The 26,661-nt window shown below is 35.3% G+C and overlaps 1 protein-coding gene across 1 annotated transcript in view; it reads right to left on the bottom strand.

Moving 5' to 3' along the window:
* Positions 1-8,961: 8,961 nt before the first annotated feature.
* Positions 8,962-26,661, bottom strand: part of LOC108377602 (uncharacterized) — a 380,884-nt gene continuing 363,184 nt past the window's right edge. Inside the window, exon 13 of the mRNA XM_017633880.1 lies at positions 8,962-9,469. Within this exon, the coding sequence (XP_017489369.1) occupies positions 9,434-9,469 (36 nt within the window). The 3' untranslated portion in view covers positions 8,962-9,433. The remainder of the gene's footprint in view (positions 9,470-26,661) is intronic.

Raw genomic sequence — 26,661 nt, forward strand, 5'->3', positions numbered from 1 at the left:
TTTATTCTAATTTATTTTCGATAATTTTTTATAAAAATATAGTTCATTTTACACCAGAAAACGTAATAATAAAATCTCAAAACTTTGTGCAAAACTCAGGAAAATTCTTTAAATTTGCATACTAATTTGCAACTTTTTATTCAGATTAAAAAAAAATTCAAAGTATGAAGTTTTATAGCCTATTCAAATTTAATATAACAAAGTGCAAGTTTAAAGTTGCTAGGAAATCGCGTTGATTTTTGGCAATTTTTTTAGTGGAAGGTGTTGCTAATTTTCTCCATACAAAAAATAATCGTCGAATTACTTTGTATGGAAGAACTTGCGTGAAAAAAAATTACCAAAAATCAATGCGATTTTCTAGCGACTTCAAACTTTCACTTTGTTATACTAAATTTGAATGGGCTATAAAACTGCATACTTAGAATTTTTCTAAAAAATCGGAATAAAAAGTTGCAAATTAGTGTGCAAATTTAATGAATTTTCCTGAGTTTTGCACAAAGTTTTGAAATTTTATTATTACGTTTGCTGGTGTAAAATGAACTATATTTTTATAAAAAATTATCGAAAATAAATTAGAATAAAGAACTTTGCATATATTGCGAAAAATTCACTGTGCCAATACTTCTGTTCGGCACTGTATGTATAAGTAGTTAAAAATCCTTAATACTTTGAAAACAACGTTTCTGTTTTCAAAAATTAAAACGAAAAATTTTTTTCATATACAGAATGTAAAAAAGAAAATAAGCATTTTCCAAAGCAAACTCTTTTAACGAGCAAAAAAATTTTTTTTTTGAGTAATCATATTTCAAGTAACTCGATTAATCATCGTTTTGAGTAATCAAAATCTTGATTACTCGAGTAATTGATTAACCGAATAATTGATTAACCAACTTGCTCGAGTAATCGAATAATCGCACAGCCCTACTTAAAACTAAACGGATATGCTTCTTTTTCTTTGCTCATTTTATTGGTTTTTATTTAAACTCTTTTGTACTTGCATCTCTGATGATGGTTCCACTTACACGCGTCAAAAAACACATCGAATTACAGTTTTTGCTTATGTTGTGTCACAAAAAAAAAAAAGATTTGGAGATTTTCGCAATAATTTATTCATTCTAACGTTAAGTCGTATTCTTCTTTTTTCTTGCTCATTTCTTGTTTTTTATTGAAATGTGTGTGCACTTGTTCGTTCACTATGTTTACAATTAGATCAAGCATAACTTTACACGGTTCAGAGCCAGGGTTGCCAACTTTCGCATTCTTGAAACCGGGACGCACAATAAGACGGTTTCTTTTTCTCGCCCGTAGGTGCCCGAAAGTGCCCAAATAGTGTTTCTTTGGTTGGTTCTCGGGCTGTTGAGAGCTACTTTGAGCGAGTAATATTTGCTTCTCACTAGCCCGAAGTGGGCCGGACTATTTTTCTGAGCGAGTTTGCTGAAACTATCAAACTGCGAGAAGAGGAAAAATTTTAAACATCCGCATTTCAGCAAAGAGATTTGTGCATATTCTGCTCGTTTTCTTTAATTGATAAGTGAAAAAATATCATGTGAACCATTAGTTTAAAGTTATTAGTGCGATTCATAAAACGGCTCAAAATGGCATTTTGGGCAAAATGGCAACGTTGCAAACAAAATTGTATGATTGCAAATGTGACTTTTTTTATAATTCGCGTGTAAGTGGAAATGAAAAGTTTTTACAATTATATTTCGAAGCAGCCTTAACTGATATACTGTTTCTGGAAGTATTCGAAGATAATAGAATAACATGTGTTTCGCGGCTTTGACTTTGCAATGACAATGACATGACAATGTCGCCCTGTTATCGCAAGGAAGTTTCTATACAAAAGTAATTAGCTGTGCAAAGTGGCAAATTTTGCAACAAATGCGACATTTGCAACAACTTTGCGACTTTTCAGGAATCCCACTATTGTGTTTGCTGCCGCTCAAATCCTAAATTTATAATTTTGTGCGATTTGACGTTTAGACCCCTTCCGTACCAGCCGTCCGTATTAACATATGAAATGCTGTTGCTAGAGAGAAAAGCAACGGCAACGTCACCGTCATGCGGTGGTGGATTTCTTTAACACGAGAATCCCATAAGATAAGTCGTGTCAGCTGACACGGTCTACGGTTTTACTTCGTGGGTGGTTCAGCTCTTAAGGCGGATTTATCGTTCGTGTCCGGACACTTTTTATTAGTAAGTTTTCGCGTTCCTTTCCCACTCTGTCTCACTGAGAGCGCGACAAAAATGTGCTGAACATTATTTGTTCGAATCAAATTGATTTCAATTTTTTTGTCCAAACGACTTGATGATTCGGGTTGCCGCGTTCTCCTTTATATGCGTTTGCATAGAACTGCATGTATTATTTGCAATCAAAATCGTATATAGGCGACAATATCAACAGCTGTTTGCTTTGAACGGTGAACCGTACTTCAGGACACTCTCCGGAAAAAATGATTTGAGGGCAAAGAAAAAGATGTCCGGACACAAACAGTGAATCCACCTTTAGTTTCGGGACACGAAAATTAAATTTTTACGTACCTGTGGTTTTGGGCAGTTTATTCACTTTTGTGAGAGCATTTCGTACTTAGATAAAGAAAAAGTTAAATAAAGTACAGCGACCAGTAGCTCTATTATGCCCTCAGCTCATCACAGTACCTCACCCAGCTTTAGAGGCTCTATAAATTTCAGAAATGGTCCCGGGGGTAGAGAATATATGTAGTCCTCTCTTGGCCATAAATTTCGTGCTTACGCTCATTTGCCCAAAACTAGCCGGAAAATGTAAAAACCTCACCTAATGTTAAGAAAGAGGATAGGTGAAATTACATACACAATATGTAAAAACGACATCAATTTTAATGCTGTATTTTTTAAAATTTTCTATTTAGAAAAACAAACAATGTAAAATTAGGACATAAATAACAAAAAAAAACAAATAACTTAAGGCCGAGCCCACCTAACAACCACACACACCACATGATCAAGTCTAAAAAGCAGCAGAATAGCTGCCCTTCGTTGTTGTTGGGTTTACATATGAAAATGTGGAAAAAGCAACAAGAGTTTACGTGGCCCACTTAGCTCAAATGGTAAACCATTGGCTTTGTAACCCGAGGGCGCTGATTCATATCGCAGTCACGACGGCCGAAATAGCAGCTATACCTTCTATCAAAATGTAAATTGCTGTTGTTTTTCCACAAGAAAATTTCATTAATAACGGCGTTGAGCTCAATAAAATTTATTAATATAATTGTTATGAGGCCATAAATAATAAAGAAAAAAACACAAGGAAGTTAAATTTCAAATATAAAAATTGTCATAAAACGAAGCTTCAATGATAATATTTCTAAATTGCTTAAAACATTTACTAACTAACTTTACTGAAATAAAAAGCACACCAAATTATATATTTTATATGTATATGTATGTACATACCAGAGAGCTGCATGGATACACTCAAATTACATTTTAAGTCACTCGCTTTCTTTTCACATCTGCACACACCCGCACTCATTTATTTCCAAACATAACGTGCGATAGCATTGAAAAAACATTGTCGGTTGAGTGAGTATTTCACACTATCAAGTGCTCGATTCAAATAACAAGTGCTTGATTTGAAAAACAAGTGCATGGCATAACTGCTGTAATGAAAGTATCAAAGAAAAAACATTTGTAAAGACAATTTTTGTTAATTTTATTGGTTTCCTAACTGCATATTATAATGCAAAAATATCAACTGATTTGGCACCTTTTGTCAGAAATAACATTTCCAGCAGAAGAAAAAATTGTTTCTGACGATGCGCTAGTTGAAGGAGTGGCTATTACTCTACGACTGAGTTTATGCAGCAGCGGCATTTCGCATTTGTGTACCTCCCATCAATTAATTATATCGAAGTCCGTATGAAAATGTACCTCAATATTTTCATATCGCCGCAGCTCTGCAGTAGCTTTATCACTTCTGCTCACAAAGGTAGGTTGTTTAAGAAGACCTGAAAACAGCTCAAAGTTGTCTGAAAATAATAATGGTGTATCCGCAATTTGTGGTTCCGTTGTACTGTCAGAATTCTCAGTTAACGTTCTCATAATTTGTAAACATTTCCCATTTGTGTACCTTTGCTCAGATTCGGTAAAGTTTTTGAGCTCTTTTGCTGGCGGGTATAAAAAAAGCACAATTTTGTGCAAATCTGCAACATACAGCAACTGTTTTTAACTAATAAAGTAACTTATTTTTCAAGTCCCTTATAAAGCCGATGTCTTCTGAGGTAACATTGCATTTCTTTTGTAGACTAGTTATATAAATGTACGTCAGGTGCATAACTAAATAATTTAGTAAAACTCAGAGTTGTGAAAAATGCATTAAACTTTTTAATGCATAACATTTCAATGTAAATGAAAAAGATTTATGCATTAATTTTTGATATTTAATGTAAATGAAAATTTCAATACAATAATTCCGAAGAAATAATGCTAATGATTTTTTGTTTGCATTAACATTAAAATGTTTAAATGAATGCTATTGCAATAATTTATTGCATTAAAATTATAACAAGCATTAAAAACCCATTAACTAATTTTATTTTAAAGTAAAAATTCTTTGCTGACGTTGAGGGTAGAATTTTAAGGTCAAAAAAGATAGTGACGGACGTTAAGGCTGGTTTTCACTATGTCAAGTTCAATGGCATTTGTCGTTAAATAGGTAAAATCCCATTGTCAAATGGAGCTAAAAAATGATTTATTGATTGATTTAGATCAGAGTAGGTCCTCAGTCGTGTACATGCGCTGCTAAACTGACTATCTGTCCGTTTTTGGCTCACACTTAATATATGTAATCGGTATGCATCAACAATCAACATAAAAATCTACAAAAGCATTCTGCGTTGCATGCACATTGGCTTTCATTTTCATACATAAAACATCTAAGAATGTTTAGAAGAATTTTTCTACAAATACACATAATATAATGAACCTGAAAAAACGATTATTCCAAGTCCTTCCAAAAGAGGTTATTTATATTTTACTAGAAAAAAAATTTAATGGTTTTTAATAATGCAAACGAGCAAAAGTATTAAACATTTTAGTGCATTAAAATTTTTTGCTTAGCATTAGCTTGGATAATTTAATAAAAAAAAAAAAAATCATTAGCATTACATTTTTCAGAATTAATGCATTGAAATATTCATTTGCATTAAATTTCATAAATTAATTCATTAATTTTTTACATCAACATTATTGCTTTAAATACCATTAATGCATTAAAAAATTAATGCATTTTTCACAACTCTGGTAAAACTAATATATTTAAAAAAAATACTTCATCAATATCCATTTTTTTCAAAATTGTCGTATTCTCTACTAATTGTTTGAAGTCAATGGGTGTCATTCGATTGCTTGCTTTTCATAACAGCATTTTTCACTCGCTTGACTTGATTTGGAAAGAGTATATCAATGCCATATTTGAAATCAAATGAGTACACTGCAGCTAAACATTGATTTCAAAACTAACTATGAATCTCACTGTTTGTACGGTGTTTCTCACTAACCTTATAGAGTTCACAGCAATGAGTTCATACTGTTTAGATGGAAGTGAGTATACTCATGCTGTTGTCTGGTACATACATATGTACAGTGCCGCTCTAAACAATTGGCACAAGTAATTTTCTACAATGTATGGAACATTTTTTACTTAAAATTTTCCGCGAATTTTTTATAAATACATATATTGTTCATACTACAACAAAAAAATACAAAAATATCTTAACTTCGTGCAAAACTCAGAAAAATTCAATAAATTTGCATTGGCATTTTAGTATAACAAAGTGCCAGTTTGAAGTTAGTAAAAATCTTAAAAAAAATATCGATCATAGATACTTTTCATGTGATGATGTATATATATTAAAAAACGTGATGAAAATTGAACTATGTATTAGGCATGTTAACATATCGTCCCGCTTCCCGTATCGTCCAGTAATGCTTCATTGTTGCAATATTTTGTGACCCACGTTTCAAAACCCGTTTTTTTCTGACATCCATAACTAAAAATTGGGTTGATGATGAACTAATTCGCAAATATAAATCAGTTAGCATGGAGAAACCAGTTGAATTATGTGAAAAAGGCCGAACTCTAGTGGAAGCTTCTATTGAAGTGTGATCTCACCACGATATTTGCCAATGCTTTGAGAAAATCGCCAAAGGCTCTGATGCTGATTCCAGTTTTTGTAGTGATGTAGATAGCCAAACGATGGGTGGAAAAGGCAACGACCGAACAAGAAAAAAGACAGTACTTTAGAAGTGGTGAAATATTTAAAGCTACCCCTTATACATAAATATGTAGTTATACCCAGTTGCAAAGAATTTCCAAACTAGTTTTCATAACGAAAAATACAAAAATTGTTACATTTAATTACTAAATAATAATAGTAAAACAATTAATTGTGAATTAGATTTTTAAATTGAAACTTCTATAATCGAAATCTGGGAATCCAGGCTGATTTTAGCCAGTACCGGACGGATAGTCGGAAAACAGAAAAACGGCCGGATAAGCTGGATTCCGGATATCTACCGGATACTCGGCACATCCCTAGTTTTAATACAGTATTGTAAATTAATATGTAAGGAAGTTTTTGCAAAATTTCAGATCCAAACATCAAGTATTTAGTTCCAAATATATAACAATATTATTGTGACGCGCAAGGTTAATGGTTTAGCGCGCTCTTAAATGCTTAATAACTCGAAATTATAGCCGACATATCTGTTAACTCGGCTACGGCAGTCACAAGCTTTTTTGCTTTTAAATTCATATTTTTATATATGACAGGAAAATTATTTCACCTCATGTTGAAATCGTAGACCTTTTGATTTTATAAATATTGACACAGAATGCGAAAGGAGCTTTTACTTGATCAAATTTTTTTACAAATAACTTATCAAGATAACACTGAAGTGGGCGGTAAATTTATACATGAAAAAGTTTCAACAAATTGCAAATTATCAACATGGTGTGTTTCGCCACCATATCGGGCTGTACTATAAATCATGTGTTTGTTTTAATGAAAATATTCCGCATACTCTGCTGTAAACTTTCTTATACATACACTAGTTATTTATAAATGACATATATACGAGTTGGTTTCTACATATTTATATACAGCGAATTAATGCAGATTTTGTGGCAGGTAAATAAATGCAAAAATATTTTTTTATGGCTTACATATTTATGTATATGGGGCGATTGACGTCAAATGTCGCAGGCACGCTGGGCGGTGCAAAACAAGGTACTATTCGGCTAGTTGGGAAGCAGACAGAAAATGGGGGAAAACCTAGAAAACTACGATTTCTATAGATTTTTGTACAAGCTATCCGATGGTGCTACGCGTTTTCAAACATTTTCTCATTTTCACGGTGAAACTTGGAAGCGAAAATTTATTTACATATTTTCTCAATTATGGTAATTTTTAGCGACATATTATCTGCTTTTTCGAGCTGAACTATCCAATGCGTAATTAAAAATTCAAAATGTCTCCCCAGAAATCCACGTTATAAAGTAATTCTATATTAAAAAGAACACTTTTCCCTCTGCAACCATTCATTTCATGAATTTGGGTTAAAATTGGCTGCATAAACACCATTTCATGAATTCAGTTATACACGAAAGTTAACTATGAATTCGGCATCATTTGATGAAATCGTGAAGTGCAAGTCCGGCAACGCCACGTTTCACAAACAGCTGTTCACTAGGGTTATGATGTTTTTAGAGTAATAACCATGAGTGGCATAACCAGGATTTTAAACACCGAAAAGTTATGTGGAATTGTTCAAGTATAAAATAAATTCAAATAGAATAAACTGAAAATGTATTAAAACCAATTTAAATACAATAAGGTTCATTGCCTGGCACCAACGGCTTTTGCAAATTCAAAAGGAGGCGAAAAAATCACAACCCTACTATTTAGTTTCCCGCCAGTGCGTTGCCACTTTTTCAAATCACTTTATTTCATGAATTCGCGAACTATGCATAAACGGGACCATTTTTGAATTTATAAAATGAAGAATTCATGAATTCTGTCGCATTAACGTAGTAATTGTTGCAATATTTTGTGACCCACGTTTCAAAACCAATTTTTTTCTGACATCCATAAAGCTAAAAATTGGGTTGATGATGAACTAATTCGAAACTATAAATCACTAAGCATGCAGAAACCAGTTGAATTATGTGAAAAAGGCCGAACTCCAGTGGAAGCTTCTATTGAAGAGTGATCTCACCAAGATATTTGCCAATGCTTTTGAAAATCGCCAACGGCTCTGATGCTTTTTGTAGTTTTTGTAGTGATGTAGTTAGCCAAACGATGGGTGGAAAAGGCAACGACCGTACAAGCAAATGACAGCAATTTAGAAGTGGAGAAATATTTAAAGCTACCCTTTATACATAAATATGTAGTTATACCCAGTGGCAAAGAATTTCCAAATTAGTTTTCACAACGAAAAATATAAACATTGTTAACTTTAATTACTAAATAATAATAATTGAAACTTCTATAATCGAAATCTTTTAGCCAGTACCGGACGGATTGTCGGAAAACAGAAAAACGGCCGGATAAGCCGGATTCCGGATATCTACCGCATACTCGGCACATCCCTAGTTTTAATATAGTATTTTAGATTAATATGTAAGGAAGTTTTTCAAAATTTCAGATTCAAACATCAAGCATTTAGTTCCCAAGTTATAACAATATTATTGTGATGCGCACGGTTAACGGTTTGGCGCCCTCTTAAATGCTTAATAACTCGGATAAATATAAAAGTCCCTGATCTTTCGACTAAGATGACTAAAGACAATATTAAAATTACCATCATTGAGAAAGATTACAAATAAGTTTCCGTATCAAATTTTCACCATGAAAATGAGAAAATTTTCGAAAATGCATAGCACTATCGGATAGCCCGTACAAAAATCTACAGGAATCAAAGTTTAGAAATTTGTTTCTCATTTTCTGTCTGCTTCCCAGCTAAGTATTTAAAAAGTAGCTTTTTTGCACCGCTCAGCGCTCTTAGGACATTCGACGTGAATCGCCCCATATGTACATTTTTTAGCTTGGGACATAGCCCAATTTTTTTTTAACTGCATATTTATGCAACTAGTAACATATAAACTTATGAGTCTAAGGGCCGGTTGTTCAATTTCCGGTTAACACAAATCGGAGGTAGAGCTCCGGTTAAATACAACGACTGCTTTATCGATCACATGTTATATGCATGATGTGGAAGACGTCGAAAATCATGTTTAACTTGGAGGCAGTGATAACCAGACATAACAACCGGCCCTAAGTGTGTACATACATATATGTGTTTGTATATAAATAAATACTTAAGCCTAGATAAATATAAGCGTCCTTAAATGGACGCTTACACCATTTCTACTGCAGCCTTCAGCTAGAGGGGGTTAGAAAGAATCAAAGCCGGATACGTCACTTCCTTGCTGTAACGAGATTTAAGAAAAAATACAACGATGAATAAATAATGTTAAAATCCAAGACTGCTTTTGACGGCCCTATTAAACGATTCTAATATACACATTATTCAAACATATTTTAGTAAAAAAAAAGTTATTTACAGATTCTCATTTTGGCCGATAGTGTTTCCAACAGGATAGGAGTATGATGTCTTGTGGAACTACTTTTCGTCATGCATTGTCAAATGTGGTTTGGAGACAAACTGGTTTCGGCGCTGTGCCATTTTCAGTGTTCTGCCAAAAAGACATAGCGAAGAAATTATCGCCACCGTGTAGTACACTGTGGAATACAATTTCCCCACAACTTTTAAAATATTGATTTTTTATATTGAGGGAGAAAGCGAAATTTTTGTATTTAGTTTTCTTCATATAAATTTGTTATAGGAAAGATTTGTCTGAAGTTTTTCGAGTATAAAATATATGGAGACCCAACAATAAACGACATTTTTATGATATTGCGCAACTCTCTTTAATTAAAACAATGAATATGTATACATATCGATGGTCCTCTGCAATAACGACACAACTCAAAATTTCATGTTTTTGAGTTATATAGCGGATTAGGTTTATAAATAACCATATTTTTCTGTGGGAAATCGACATAGGCTTAGTTGTTAGTAATCCGGAAGAGGCGCAGTTTCGCCATTTGTGACAAAACCGAAGTAGCCAACCCTTACTACTAAAAAGTGGCACATGTCTCACATTTATCGTGAATATTTGCACAAGTCAAAAACTCTCGTTAGGTTAGTCATGCTTTTATGTGAAATAACGACACTTTTCTTATTGTGCCGTTGTTCATTTCATAGTTTCAATAAGACACTTTGTAATTTTTTATGGAAAAGAACGACACTTTTCGTTTTGTGCCGTTGTTTAGCAATACAAATGGAATTTCTTTCGTTTAACTTCTTACGAGTTGTTACTTATTTCGTATTTTTTCAGTCCAACACTTACTAAATCTTTAGAAAAAGTCATAATTTGAAAAATTAAAGATTTTCCTTACAGAATGACTGCAAATAATCCGGAATTGAAATAGATGAAATTTTGAGTTGTGTCCTTATTGCAGAGGACCATTGATATGTAGTTAGTTTTGGAATTTTTTGTTTTCATTGATGTAAGAGAAAAAAATAGAAATTGTGTTAGAATAAAAAATGTGCCCTTACTTGGTGTACTTATCTATTAACAGAAACATAATTTGAAAACCTTTAAAATGACGTATTACAATATAGATTTGGAATTAGTTTGTTGGGAGTTTTGATCGAGTAAAATTTAAAAAACCCCAATTTTTCTTAAATTCTTTAACTTCTACCATCGTTACACACCTATCCTCAATCCAAAGGAAGTTGAATGAAAATGCCTAATAAAACGGTTCCCTGGATCTTATTCCAGCTATTTCATGATTTCAAAATCCATTCCGAATGAAATCTTAGCTGATCGTTTGGTAGTTTTTTTTCAACAATTACTTTTTTCGATCTATAAATATTTTTAATTACTTTTTTATCTTTATTTTTTTGTTAATTTAGTTTTTTTTTTAGTTTAGTTTTAGTTTTTAGTTTATTCAGTTTATTTAGTCTATGATTACAATCTTACAGACTAGATAAAAATAAGACTATCATAATTAACACTAAATACTATAGATTTAGATACACAAGTAGTTATAAGAAAAATGAATCAATAGATGATTTGAAAATATTTCTCGGCAACGAAAAATCAATATTTAGACTCTTTGAGATTTTGTTAAATTCTGTCAGAGCGCGGAAAATCGGATCAAAATGGTAATAGTTAGCCTTAGTAGCACGCAAGTAAAACGGCAGAGATGAGCGTAGAAATCTGTGAGGCACATTAAAGGATATCTTCTCCAGAAGGACCGAACAATCCAAAGAGCCAAAAAACCAAATCAAAAACGAACATGAGCAACTGGACAATTCTTCTAGTTTCAAGAGTTTGTAGGTGAATAAGTTTACAACAGGAAAAATATGAGGGCATCGGGTCATCAAAGTTAAGGGAACTTAACGCAAAACGAACAAATTTTCTCTGCACTCTTTCAAGTCTGGCGGCATGACAGCCGTAAATGGGGTTCCATATAATAGAAGCGTACTCTAGTTTTGATCGTACTAAAGAGATAAATAAAGCTTTCCTGGTGTATGGATCCTTAAAGTCTTTCGCATATCTACGCAGGAAAGCCAGGTTACTGTAGGCTTTTGGAAGAAATTTAATGTAACAATGTATTTTATAATTACGAAAAAATAGTTATGGAATTGAAAAATAACTGATAATTACTATAAAATGATACAAGAATAATAAAATGATACAAGAATAATAAAAATTGGTTTGAACCAAAAAATTTATTTTAACTAAATATTGTATATTTTAATATACAATGTAAATTTTAAATATGCATGGAGGAGTATTCTACGACCATTCTTCTTAATCTTTCTTGGTTCTTCTTTCACGTTGATTTTGTAGCGGTTCCAAACGTTTAAGAAGTCTCGATGAACTGATTCACCTGGCTGCTCCGACCACAATCAAAATTCCTCGCCATCCAAAAAATGCAAGGAATGCTCAAGATGTTCAAAAATTACGTGAATTTTCAATGTCACAGAAACTTTTGTACTGGCATAAGCCTTTTTCAATTCTTTAATGAATTTATCTAAATCCTGGCCGGGTGGTGACATAGAACAACAAAAATCCACAACTTCGTTCATAGCTTTGAAAGCAGAAATGAAAGGTGTAAGTGAAAATTTGCCTACATTTGAATAAATTTCTGGATCATCTAGCGCATCTGAATTTTGCAGAAGTTGCTTTTGTAAGTGGCGGAACTAATCCGTTCCTTGTAAAACATGTAATTCAGGAATTGGACATTTTTTAATAACAAGTACATTATCATCTTCTTGGAGGAGAGCTGAGTGATTTTCCATTGCCAGTTTCTTATTATCACCTCCAAGTAAAAACTGCTCATGATCATTTTTTTAATTTCCATAAGTGTTTTAAAGTACGACGACATGTTCAGACACTTCAAAGTTTGCATTTACATGCTTTTTTTATAAGATTCTCATATTTCTCGCTGATGGCATTACTAATTTGATGATTGCTAGAAACAATTTTTTTTCACAACGGGCACACATTTTTGACCGATTTTCGTCGTGTTTACTTCTCAAACTCACTTTTTCCGTTGTTTTACTACTAAGACTTACGTGTACATACAAAATTTACGTAAGACGAAAAAAGTTACTTAAAAAGGATATTGTTACTTGGGTCCGAAAAAATATTTTAAGATCGAAAAAAGTAATTGTTGAAAAAACTGCTAAACGATCAGGTAGAATTTCCTTCGCAACGGATTTTTAAACTATGAAATAGCTGGAATAAGATGCGGTAAACCATTTCATTAGGCATTTTCGTTTAACTTCTTTTTGATTGAGGATAGGTGTGGTTAATTTAAAAAATTTCTATGAAAGTTTCCAAGTATGTAGTATTTATCTAAAAGCACATTTACTTTCGAATGAATGAATGAGTGAATGAACCTCACCTTTTGCAATTGCATACAAATTGTCGAAGTTAAGAAATTTATATCTGTGCATGTGCCAGGAATTCATCAATATTCACTCAAATTTGATATACGCAATGGCTTTTTAGCAAGAATGGGTATTTGGGTGTGGCACCGCCCACATATATCATACCCAAGGTATCTTAAGCAACGTCTTGAAAATTTTTGAAGTAGGACAAAATCCGTGAAACATTTGTTTACATGCACATCAAACATGGTAATGAGTAGGGCTCGGAGTTTCATGCAAATGCATGGTTTATTTGGCATCTTCAAATCGAGATGTTTAAGTTATCTTTAGGAATCAAGAAATTTCCTTTAAAAATGCATTCAATCGTTTCTGCATATTTTGCAGTAAATGCATGGTTTTGCATATTTTGCAAAAAGTTCCTGTTTTTGCATATTTATTGCGCATATTTTTGCATATTTCACAATAAATATATATTTTTACTTTTTCTGATTTACAGCCATTGAAATTTAGTGGGAAATCTCTTGAAGAAAAAAATTCCTTATAATTTTTTCACAAATATTTATCTGAATATCTTCACGGATAGCCAAGCAGCCACTCTCTTTTACATCTGTTAGATCTGTGTTATAACTAGTGGAAGACTGTAGGAGAGAGCTGGCCTATATCTCTTATCAATACGAAATTGCCATAATATGGGGCCTGAGACATAGGGACATTTACGGAAACGAGGCAACGGACGAACTAGAAAGGTGCAGCTCCGCACTGAATGTGTCCCACGGACATGGGCACCTCGCTCAGGGAAGTAAAAGCAAAAATTACCGAAATCACTCGAAGGAAAATCAGAGGTGGTACCGTACAGGATCGTACAGGATTATCCAGCAGTTATGGGTGCCCTTTCTGCGACCCACGTTAACCCAAACCTCTCTTAGGGATGAGCAAAGAAGATACCTACAAACTTACTGCAGCGTGCACATGGCACATCTCGAAAGGATTGGATTGCCCTTCAAGAGACTCTGTCGTAGTTGCGATGACCCTGGCTCAATAGAGACAGTCGAACACCTCCTGTTCGAGTGTCCAGCCCTCCTGTAGAATGTTTTAGAGTGCAGATGTCTCTCTCTGTATGACGTACTAAATTTCATTAAGCCGCCAAATGGCTGTAGAGCGCACAAGTTGTGGAATCATCATGGTTTCTATGTATTGTATTTTTAAATAGATTGTTTTCGTTCTTTTCTTGTTAAAATGCATGTTATTTAGATTGTGTACCGGAAATACAATATTCGTATTTTTCATTGCATATTTTACTTGTTTACAGCGCATATTTTTGAATTTTTAGTGCGTATTATATGCGCATGTTTTCGATTTTGAAGTGCATCGCATTCCGAGCCCTAAAATCAACAATAGATCAGGTTGACCGAATTTTGCTCGGAGTGCATATACTTTTTAAGGTTTTCAAGGTTTGGGTATCAAATACTGGTCCTTTGGATAGCTTTAAAAAAATACTTAGGAAATAAATTTAAACAAATATGGATTTTGATATCTATAAAGTACCTAGGTAAATTCTTTACTTTAAAATTTAGGTGCATCCCTATTTAGAAATACGTTGGAATGAATAGTACATATTTTGAGCGTATATGTACTGTGTATACATGCATACAAAAAACATGCTGATTGAAATTAACAAAACAAAAATTTGTGTTACATAGAAGCGTGGCAACCCTGATCGAAAATATTTTCGGATCAAAGTTCTCACCAATACCTTTCATTTGATATCCATATTGCGATGTTTTAGATAAATTGTGTAGAATCGGGAAATAAGTGACAGCCTTACACTAATGTCCTAAGGTATAACAGTTAGTACTATATAGAGAAAGTATTCTTTAAGAACCTTCTCTTGGTACCCATGAATGGTAAAAAAAAGTAAATGTGAGATTCAAAATAGGTGGCAAACCATTAAAAAAACTTTTGAATTGGGGATTTTTAAAATACCTTTCATTTGATACACATATTACAATGTTTTAATTAATTTTTAACTAATTTCAAATAGGTGGCAACCTTATACAAATCCTCTCGAAGATAATACCTATTTAGATAACCTTAAAATGCAAAACATTATCTGTATACAAAATTTCATCAAAATCGTTAGAGCCGTTTCCGAGAACCTTATGGATATATATATTTACCAGCTGTACCCTGCCACGCTTTGCTGTGGCATATTCAAGTTACATAGATGATAAACGATTAACGAAACAAAGCATACATTTCGTATAAGTTTGATTTTGCAATACTTGTGTCTACACAAGATTTTTCCTTTTCCATTCTCTACGTAGATATCAAGGCTATCTGGTTTGCCAACATAGGAACACGCAACATACATTTCTCCATATAGAAACAATCGCCATCTAAATCCAAGCCACACTTTTGTGAATTGAAATCTTTTAAATCGAAATGGTGTATCGGTCGAAATCATGGGAATTCGAGGGATGAGGACATCTTCACCTTTGAACTGTGTTTATTGGTTTAATTTTTCGGAATCTGTTAAAATCCGGTTACAACGCCTTTCAAGAAAGTGAGCTTGCACAATGAAATTATATAATTCCTTTATTTTCTTCTTCTTCTTTATTGGCGCTGTAACCGCCTAAGCGATTTGGGCCGAGTTCAAAACAGCACGCCAGTCATTTCTCTTCTGTGCTAACTGACGCCAATTGGAAATGCCAAGTGAAGCCAAGTCCTTCTCCACCTGGTCTTTCCAACGCAGAGGACTCCTTCCTCTTCCTCTATTACCAGCATCGCGGCCCGCGTTGAATACTTTCAGAGCAGGAGCGTTTCTGTCTATTTGAACGACATGGCCAAGCCAGCGGAGCCGCTGAATTTTAATTCGCTGCACTATGTCTATATTATCATTATAAAGCTTCTACAGCTCATCGTTAAATCGTCTGCGGTATTCGCCATCGCCAACGCCTAAAGGTCCGTAAATCTTTCGCAGAATCTTTCTCTCGAAAACTCCAAGAGCCGTTTCATCAGATGTTTTCATTGTCCATGCCTCCGCACCATACACCAGAACAGGCATGATAAGTGACTTATAGAGTGTGATCTTTGTACGATTTACTTCTCAATTGCCTACTCAGCCCAAAGTAGCACTTGTTGGCAAGAGTGATTCTCCGTTGTTAGCGTACGCACTATCCAGTAAATCCAGTACTAATTTTACTGGTTTTTTACTGGATGTCGTTTTCCTACGCAAAAACTTGCAAGAAACTAGCAAAAGAGGGGAAATTGAGAGAGCAAAAATGACAGCTGAACTTGCAAGTTTTACTGGATAAATTTTTACTAGCAACTATTTGCTAGTAAGAAAAACAGCTGATGGCATGATGCTTATTGTAAATCACATTAAGAAAAAAAATGTTTGTGGTGCTTTTAGAGTTGCAGTTGAAAAAATAAACCTATTTAAATATATAATAAAATTGAAAACACTTGTTTTCTAAGAAAATTGCATCGGAAAATAACAAATTAATCAGCTGTTCATAAAACTAGCAACTTCTTGCTGGTTTTGCGTTTTCGTACTTTCTTGCATATTTCACTCATTGGGAGTAAATATTGGCTTACTCTCCGAAATTCGGCTACTGGCAAGTTACTGGATATTTTTTGCTGGAGAATACGAAAACACAACGATTATTATTGGTGTTAATGCTGGTTCCCAAATAAATGAAGTCGTCTACTTTTTCACACTTGTAAATGTCAACAGTGACGTGGGCGCCAGGACGCGTATGCTCTGACTGTTTGTGTGATGACAGGAGATACTTCGTTTTGTCCTCGTTCACCACCAGACCCATTTGCTTTGCTTCTCTATCCAATCCCGAGAAGGCAGAACAGACGTAGCCCTTGTTTTTACCGATAATATCGATGTCGTCGGCATACGCACGCTCTTGTAAAGTATTGTGCCTGAGCGGTTCTGTTCTGTGGTTCTCATTATCTTCGCGTTTGGTATCAAACGGCTTGGAGAGGTCCTTCCCTATTCTGACGGAGCTGGTGCTAAACGTTATTTTACATAGCCGTATTAGTTTCGCTGGGATACCAAATTCAGACATCGCGGCATAAAGACAACTTCTCTTCTTGCTGTCAAAAGCGGATTTGAAATGGACAAATAGATGGTGCGTGTCGATCCTATTCTCGCGGGTCTTATCCAAGATTTGGCGTATTATGAATACCTGATAAGGTCCAATCAGTTTTCAATGTTATTGTGACTGTACACCCCGTCAACTCTTGTTGCTTATTTCTTTTTCTTATTCTACCAACTACTATCAAGTGCAGCTCAAGCAATTCTATACATCCATTTTCTTATTTGCTTTATTGTAAAGTTTCAGGCAGGCTCTTCCTAAACTATACATTTGTCAATGTCATTGTGGCTTATTAACATTTTAATTTTGTTTAATATTTTTATTGAGCTTTGTACCACGATTGTTTATTAGGAAAAACTGAAAAAGCAGCAAAGTCTAAGCGTTAATGTTATTGAGTTGGTAAACATTCTTGTTCTTCGCAGCACGAATAACTCGTTAACTGAGCCAATCGTGATTTCGATGATTGGTTTGAATATTAAGAAGCGTTCGATCAGCCCTCCTTGCCATGTTTCTTAGTTACAAAAGTGATGAGGCAATGAAATTCATCCTGATCTCTCGTCGATCCCCAATGGCCAATAATTGTCGCGAGAATACCTCGACTGGTATATCGTTCTGTTGCTGAACTCACATATTTATAGTCAACTCCAATCTATGTTCGTGTTGCCACAATGTTGAATATTTCAGGCAAGCATTTATCTCGGCTGCTGGTGGCGATCGGTAAATTACAGGCAATGCTTGCGTAAAATCTCCTGCGAGCAATGCATTCCAGAGTGGTTGAACGGTTCCATGCAAATCTCGCACCTATCGATCAAGGACTTCAAGCAGTTTTTTTATGTGCTATCGTGCACTCGTACCAAACAATGAGTTAACATTTTTGTAATACTTTTCCCATACCTATTTCACAGCTCAAAGAAATACAGAAACTGAAAACCGAAAATTGTATGAAAGTAATGAGAAAATCCGAAATACGAAATCCTCACAGTTTCATCTCAATATTTTATCACATGATTTCGATATTATATCTATAACTGAGACTTGGTTAAATGCAAATTTTTCTTCGTATGAATTTTTCAGCGACGGCTTATTTATCGAAAAGATCGCTGCTCAGATACTACGGGCCTTGCTAGAGGCGGCGGCGTTTTACTTGCAGTCAGAACGGATTTTTGCAGCAAAGCTGTTAATCTGAATGGTGTTGGTAGTGATCTGGAGCAAATTTGTGTTAGTGTTAAGTTTACTAACAATAAAACTATTTTGTTTTTAATATCTTATATTCCGCCTAATAGTGATATTGCTGTTTATCAAAGTCATTTAGATAATCTTGTAGATGTAATTAACAACGCTAAGCCGTCTGAAGAGATTATTTTCCTAGGAGTTTTAATTTAAGTAGCATTTCTTGGCAGAGTCATGGTAATAACACATTGCCTACGAATATGGTTTTAAGCAATGTAACTCGGTTTCAAACAATAATTGTAGGTTTTTAGACCTGATTTTTGCTACTGCAGAACTTAAAATATCATGCTATGAAAGCCCAACGCCTATTTTAGATAATAGTTTACATCATAAAGCTCTAGATGTTAATTTTGACTTTTATAATTTGGAAAAGAAGTCGCTTGAGTCCGCAGTGGAATATAATTACTTTCGGGCAGACTTTTCTGCAATGAATAAATTTTTGTCTGATATTGATTGGTTATTTTTGTAATCTTTGGGTAGACTGGAGGATCATTACGATATTATGTGTCAATGGTTTCTGTAAGCCATCTCCAATTATGTTCCGTCTAGGCAAATCGTAATAAATAGAAAACCTCCGTGGTTCGATTCAAAGCTTTCCCATTTGAAAAATGTTAAAAATAAAGCATATAAAAAGCTGAGAAATAGTAATAATGAAGACGATCGAAAGAAATTAATTTTTCTAAGAAAGGTGTTCGACTCTCTCCATAAGGTCCTATTTAAGCAATATATGTTCAAAGTGGAATCGGACTTGAAGTAAAATCCTTCTAAATTTTGGTTTTTCATAAATTCAAAGAGGCAAACTAATGGATTTCCTACTAGCATGGAATATGATGGTTTAATGTCTGATAATACGGAAGATACTTGCAACCTTTTCGCTCAACTTTTACAGAAGGTTTACACAAAACAAAATATTTCTACGTTCGTTCGTCCCGCAATTTCGAATTTGAATTCAAGCTATAAGGTAGATACTGAAGGATTTTCTTCTGTGTTTTTCAAAAACTGCGCCACTGCTTAACTAACCTTAAATATTGCACTGCTTTTCCAGAAATGCTTAAAAAGTGGATATTTTCTTGAGCCTTGGAAATTATGCTCAATATTCCCTATATTCAAATCGGATGACCGTAATGACATATGTAATTATAGACCAGTTGTTAAATAGAGCACCATGGCTAAACTATTTGATTTCATACTCCATCAAAAGTTATTTGATCATTTAAGCAGAGCTATTGTGGATTGCCAACATGGATTTAATCCTGGTAGATCAACGTGTACTAATCTAGCTTTAGTAACAAATGAGGTAGTTCAAGTTTTTGAAAATCGGTCTCAGCTTGATGTAATTTACACAGACTTCTCTAAGGCATTTGATAAAGTCAATCACTCATTGTTAGTGCATAAAGCACAGGCCTACGGTATCACTGGTACACTTTTAAAGCTTTTTAACTTGCTTCTTACGTGGAAGGAAGCTTGTTGTTACAATCGGGTCTACGAAATCAAGTTTGCTTGTTAATGCCTGGTAAGGAATCCCACAAGGGACTCATTGTGGACCTCTCTTGTTTCTTATATTCATAAATGACTTGCCGTATCAATTTAAATTCCCTAAGTGTTTAATGTTCGCTGATGATGTAAAATTATTTCTTAGACTTCGAGACCTGTCGGGCTGTGCTAAACTTCAACGGGATCTGAATAGTTTTGAAGAATGGTGCACCATGAATAGTTTGTTTTTAAAGGAGAATAAATGTTTTATTGTAACCAGAGGTCGAACATATCCCTCAACACACAAGTGTCCCAAAATAACCGTCCCTATTTAAGGGGAAAAAATAACTCACAAAACAGAACAGGTGGTTTATTTTTTTTTTGATGTGTGCTCCTCTCAGTGGGAAAGGGTTATTTGCATATATTTTTCCGTTGGTGTTGGACACGGACACTTATCGCTGGTAAAGGAAAAATAAGTGTTAGAGCGCGGTTAACCACGAACGCCCTTATATTAGTAAAATTTTTAAACTTACCTTGATCTTAATTTTGGAATTTATCTTTACGCATCTTTGTTTTTGTTTTTATTTTTACCTTTGCCTTTATACTTTTCTTTATCAATAAAATGAAATAGCTTATTTTCGGTGTGTCATATTAAGAATGTACACGCTCTCTGTGTAAAGAAATGCCTAACGCTTTGCCTCCACTTATTACGCCCACATAAATTTTTCAGTCCTACAGAAACCCACAAATTAAGACACTTAAAAATAAAAGTCCTTGCCAAAGTGTTTTTGCCCAAGGGAAATTTTAGCAGTTGATAAATAACCCACAGCGGAAAACACAAAAAGATCACACAGAGTGATTTGCCACGGTGAGAAAAACTCTTTGATTGGGAGTTGAGTGTTTGTGTCAGTGGTAAACACCATACGAGACACTTGGTGACGGTTATTTTCGATCTCTGATTGTAACATATTCAAGAATTAGTAACACCATTCAATTTAGTTACAAATTGAATGACTGTGATTTATTCCGCACTTTTCATGAAAGGGGAATTTGTTCGTCCCTTCTTTTTGCGTATAATGTCATTAATGAGCGCATTAATTGCCCATTGTTAGCCAGTTTATTAAATTTTTATATTCCACCGCGAGATTTGAGGCGAAATAGTTTACTTGTGGACTCAGTTCATAGAACTATGTAGTTATGCGTTCTACGAGCCAATCAGTAGATCAATTCGGCTATGTAACAGATATAATAAAGATCTCGATTTTAGTGCAAGTTTGGATAGATTTAAGCTCCAAATATTTTCTATTTTTAATAAACTAGTCTGTAAGACTTTGTAGACTGTAAATGAATAAACAAAATCGTAAAAGCAGAACATGCGAAAACGGTAACAGGGTACCAATTCAACAAATAAATTTTATTAATTAAAAATGAATATTATTTATGTATTATTCTAAGACAAGGCGCTTATTCCCAACGAACTACTAAACGTACAGAGACAAGTCATGCATCAAATTAAAGTGCCCGATCTGAAACTTTGCGCAAACATTTCAGATTGAAAAATCATTAGACCACTTTTGAAATATTTGCATTGGAAAATTTTTAAAGTTTTCCATCGAACAAAGCATTGCTACGTTCATTTCAATTAGCAGCAACTGCGGGCCGCTATCAATATGGAGTAAAAAAGGACGCCAATAGCAGCACCTTGAAAGAGCGTTTTCGGAGCACTCCGAATATGGAGTGAAAAGGGACTCCCACGTTAACACCTCGAATTGGTGTTTTCGGAGCATAAAAGCTGTTGGCGTTGTGGCAGTTTCAAATGCATTTAGAGGTAAACAATAATGCATAAAAAATTACTTTTGTCTAACTTTAGAACTTTTCAGATGTATTTAATAGAATATATGCTGGATCCGACAAAGAATTCCATAGAGCGGGCGCAAAGTGGTTCCAAACTTAAAAGAAACGTATTTTAAACAAGATAAAAAATATTTTTTGACTTACTTCAGGATTTTTTCGTTTTTATCTGTTTTTACTGAATAATATATAAATAATTTCTTAATTTAGCGTTTTTTTATCGGACTCCGCTGGCATGCTAGAAACAATATTTTTGAACAATTAAATTTTTTTATTTTAAATTTTTCTTCTATGATTTTAAAATGCTTGAAAACTTAAATAAATGTGGGAATATTTCAAATTTCTTTTGCGAGTTAGAGAAGGTTGAGAACTCTCCCCAGACTCAAAAATTAAGATAAGTATAATAAGAGTATATTTTGCAATTGTAAGTTTAATAAAACCACTTGAAGGATTGAGCAATTTCGTGTCCAAAAAATAAGGACTGTACGATAGTTAGTGAGGAAATAGTTAACATGTTGCCCGGATAAGAAAATGTTTACTGTGGCATCGATACTGTCGTTTCTAAATATCCTCAGGAGAAGTAAGATTCGCCACAGAATTTTTAAACTCTCTACCACCTTTTAATTTTTCTTGATTGATTAGCCATTTGGGATCAAATTTGTCAGCTAGAGAAATGAGAGGATTGAAAGTCATAATTTATGTGTTGATCTATGAGTACCTTTCTTAACTGAGATGACTAACCTTTTGAAATTTTTCGAAACAGTTAAAGAAAATTTTACTTAAAAGGTAATAGCAAGGCATATCAAACAGGTATTATAGCAAAAACAACATTAATATGTTTTTCGTATTTTTTCTTGTCTTACCTAAAGTGCGATTTTCATTTTTAGTAAAGTTGTTTTGGTTCTCGAAGCATTGATACATCATATGCAAGGCCCAGTAAAAAATCTTATCAGCCGCTCTACTGATACTACCTGTTCAATGTGCCTTGGGTTAGTACAAAACATTGCAAAGAAGTACATTTGACTGTTCTTCGAAGTACGAAGTACAACGGCTCAAAAAGAAGTACTGTACTTCCGAAAGAAGTACGGTTGGTCACATTACCCATACCGGATGTTCTGGAAATATTGCACGTGGGAGTTTCGATGATTTGTATGTTCAATGGCAGCTTAAGAACTGAAAGAGCTCGGCTTCCACCTGGTAACAATGTTGCAGCGATTCCGTACGAAGCGAGAGCTAAGGCTATGTCCTTAATCAATCTCCTCCTGGCGCATCTAAGAAGAAGGTCCCCCATTCCGTCATTTATCATTTGCATCTTCTTATTTGGCGCTGTAACCGCATAAGCGATTTTGGCCGAGTTCGACAAAGCACGCCAGTTGATTCTCTCAGTGGCAACTGACGCCAATTGGAAATGCCACGTGAAGCCAAGTACTTCTCCACTTGGTTCCCTTTCGAACGAGATGGCCAAGCCAGCGGAAACGCTGTATTTTCATTCGCTGCACTATGTCCATTTCGTTGTAAGTCTCGTAGCTCATCGCGCGTAGAGGCCTGTAAATTTTCCGTAAGATCTTTCTCTCGAATACGCCAAGAGCCGTCTCATCGAATGTTGTCATTGTCTAATACGATGCTTCCACGTTCGTAATTCGCTAGTTAATTCGTGAATTACCCTGTTTCCACGCCACACATTAGTAATTCGTTTGGCAGCTCTACTGCTTGTTCTTGCTCTTCGCTATTTATTATTATTTTTGTGTACTGCAAATGTCGAAGGTGGAGCTAAAATTTAAGTTATCATCAACAATTTTAAGTTGTATAGAGAATATTTTATTAACGTTATTCTATAACTAGAAAAAGTGCCAGCAAATGGGACCAGGCAGGAGCGCGAATTACGAAGCATGGAAACGACGTATAAGCTTCTGCGATACATACCATCTCGGGCATGATGATTGACTTATAAAGCGTGGGTTTTGTACGTTGAGAGAGAACTTTACTATCTAATTGCCTGTTCTACGTTGGATTTCGATGCCGACATAATTATCGGTGTTGTCCTGGTCCCCAATTAATCGAAATTCTTTACATTCTCGAAACTGGCAACCGTGACGTGGTTGGCAAGGCGCGAATGCTCTGACTGTTTGTTTGATGACAGGAGATACTTCGTCTTGTACTCATTGATCACCAGAAATTACATGCCCTTGTAAAAAATTCTTCTTAAGTGGTTCAGTTCCGCAGCTCTTATTAGTAAGAATACAAAATAATTGTCAATTAATATTTCTGGCCAAGGACAGTATTGGTTATAATTTTATCAGTCATATGAGTGTATAGGTGACCCAATATGGATAAGTTTCGGATTTTTATTTTTGTTTTTATTTTCAAATCAGTTTTGATTACTTTTTTTAATAAATAATATAGTTCATTCTATAACAAAAGCCTTGTTAATCCAAGTTTAAAACATTGTACACAAATAAAAACAAATCAAAAAAGTTTCATCAAAGAACGTCGATAATAAGAAGGGACAACTCGTGCCTTCTCTTTTGCGCTAGTACTTTTTCATCAAAACTCCACACTTTTTATTCTGAATGTTTAATTTTGATGAATCTTTGATTTTCACTTAATTTTTGTACAAAGTTTGAAACATGGGTTTACATGGTTTTTGTTTTAGAATGAACTATATTTTTTATAAAAAAGTAAATAAATTAATTCGAAAATAAAAATAAAACTCCGACACTTATCCATAAGGTCACCCCTATAAGTGTATAGTGCACTACATCATTTACAAACTATTTATGAAATCAAATTTTATTGTTTTCTTGGAACATTGCTGAGGAACAATATCAGTTATAATTACGTATATAACTTCATATTCTTCTTCTTTCTTCATATTTGGCGCTGTAACCGCCTAAGCGATTTTGGCCGAGGTCAGCAAAGTACGCCAGTCGTTTATCTTCTGTGCCAACTGACGCCAATTGGAAACGCCAAATAAAGCCAAGTCCTTCTCCACCTGATCTTTCCATCGCAGTGGGGGCCTCCCTCTTCCTCTGCTACCACCAGCGGGTTCCGAGTTGAATACTTTCAGAGATAGAGTGCCGGTGTCCATTCGAACGACATGGCCAAGCCAGCGGAGCCGCTGTATTTTAATTCGCTGCATTATGTCCATATCGTTGTAAAGCTCATACAGCTCATCGTTCCATCGTCTGCGGTACTCGCCGTCGCCAACGCGTAAAGGACTGTAAATCTTCCGCAAAATCTTTCTCTCAAACACCCCAAGAGCCGCCTCATCGGATGTTGTCATTGTCCATGCTTCTGCGCCATATACCAGCACGGGCATGATGAGTGACTTATAGAGCGTGGTTTTCGTACGTCGAGAGAGGACTTAACTCCTGAATTGCCTACTCAGTCCAAAGTAGCACTTGATGGCAAGAGTGATTCTGCATTGGATTTCCATGCTGACATTATTATCAGTGTTAATGCTGGTTCCCAAATAAACGAAATTCTCTACTTTCTCGAAATTGTAACTGTCAACAGTGACGTGGGTGCCAAGGCGCGAATGTGCTAACTGTTTGTTTAATGACAGGAGATACTTCGTCTTGTCCTCGTTTACCACCAGACCCAGTCGCTTTGCTTCCTTATCCAACTTGGAAAAGGCAGACTTCGCGGTTTTTGAAACCGATGATATCGAATTCATCGGCATAAGCCAGCAATTGCACGTTCCTGAGCGGCTCGAAGAGGTCTTTCCCAATTCTGACGGAGCTGGTGGTATTGTTCGACGTCATTTTACACAGCCGCATGAGTTTTAAGGGGATACCAAATGCAGACATAGCGGCGTATAGGCACATCCTTTTAGTGCTGTCAAAAAAGGCTTTAAAGTCGACAAATAGGTGGTGAGTGTGGATCCTTTTCTCGCGGCTCTTTTCCAAGATTTGGCGTATTGTGTATACCTGGTCTATGGTGGATTTGCCAGTTCTAAAGCCACACTGATAAGGCCCAATCAATTAATTGACGGTTGGGCTTCAGTCTTTCACACAATACGCTCAATAAGACCTTGTAACCTATGCTTAGAAGGCTGATCCCGCGGTAGTTGGCGCGAATGGCGGGGTCACGTTTCTTGTGGATTGGGCAGAGCACACTTAAATTCCAGTCGTCGGGCATGCGTTCATCTGATCATATTCTGACCAAGTGTTGATGCATGCACCTTATCAACTCCTCGCCACCGTGTTTGAATAGCTCAGATGGCAGGCTGTCAGCTCCAGCAGCTTTGTTGTTTTTCAGCCGCGTTATTGCTATTCGTACCTCGTCATAATCAGGCGGTGGAACGTCGACTCCATCATCATCGACTTCGGGCTCGGGTTCTTCTTCTCCACAACTTTCCGTGCTGCTACCATTCAGTAGGGCGGAGAAGTTTTCCCTCCATAATTTAAGTACGCTCTGAACATCGGTTACTAGGTTGCCATTGTTGTTCTTACAGAAATACACCCTGGTTTTGAAACCTTCCGTAAGTCGCCTAACTCTTTGGTACAATTTTCGGGCATTCTTCCTGTCGGCCAGCATTTCAAGCTCTTCGCAATCACGTATTTCGGCCTTTCTCTTCTTATTGCGGCAAATACGTCTCGCTTTCCTCTTCAGATCCCTATAGCCGTCCACATAGCGATCGTTGCGCCCGATCGCAGCGTGGCCCTGTAGGCGGCATCTTTTTTATCTGCAGCGTCCTGACACTCCTCATCGTACCAGTTGTTATTTCGGGCTCGCTGAAATCCGAGTACTTCTTCGGCGGCGGTACTTAATAAGCGGGAAATGTGGTTCCACTGCTCGAAAATGTCAGTTTGTTGAAGAGTGCTCTCTGAGAGCAGGTGTGAGAGTCGAGTAGTGAAAGCACTGGCTGTCTGTTGTGATTGCAGCTTTTCGACGTTAAGCTTTCCTTGCATATTTGGGCGCACATTGTTTGCTGCACAGAGGCGGGTGCGTATCTTGGCTGCACCAAGATAGTGGTCCGAGTCGA

Source organism: Rhagoletis zephyria, unplaced genomic scaffold (assembly GCF_001687245.7).
Source record: "Rhagoletis zephyria isolate East Lansing unplaced genomic scaffold, Rhagoletis_zephyria_1.1 Rzeph_scaffold_00108, whole genome shotgun sequence".
NCBI lineage: Eukaryota > Metazoa > Arthropoda > Insecta > Diptera > Tephritidae > Rhagoletis > Rhagoletis zephyria.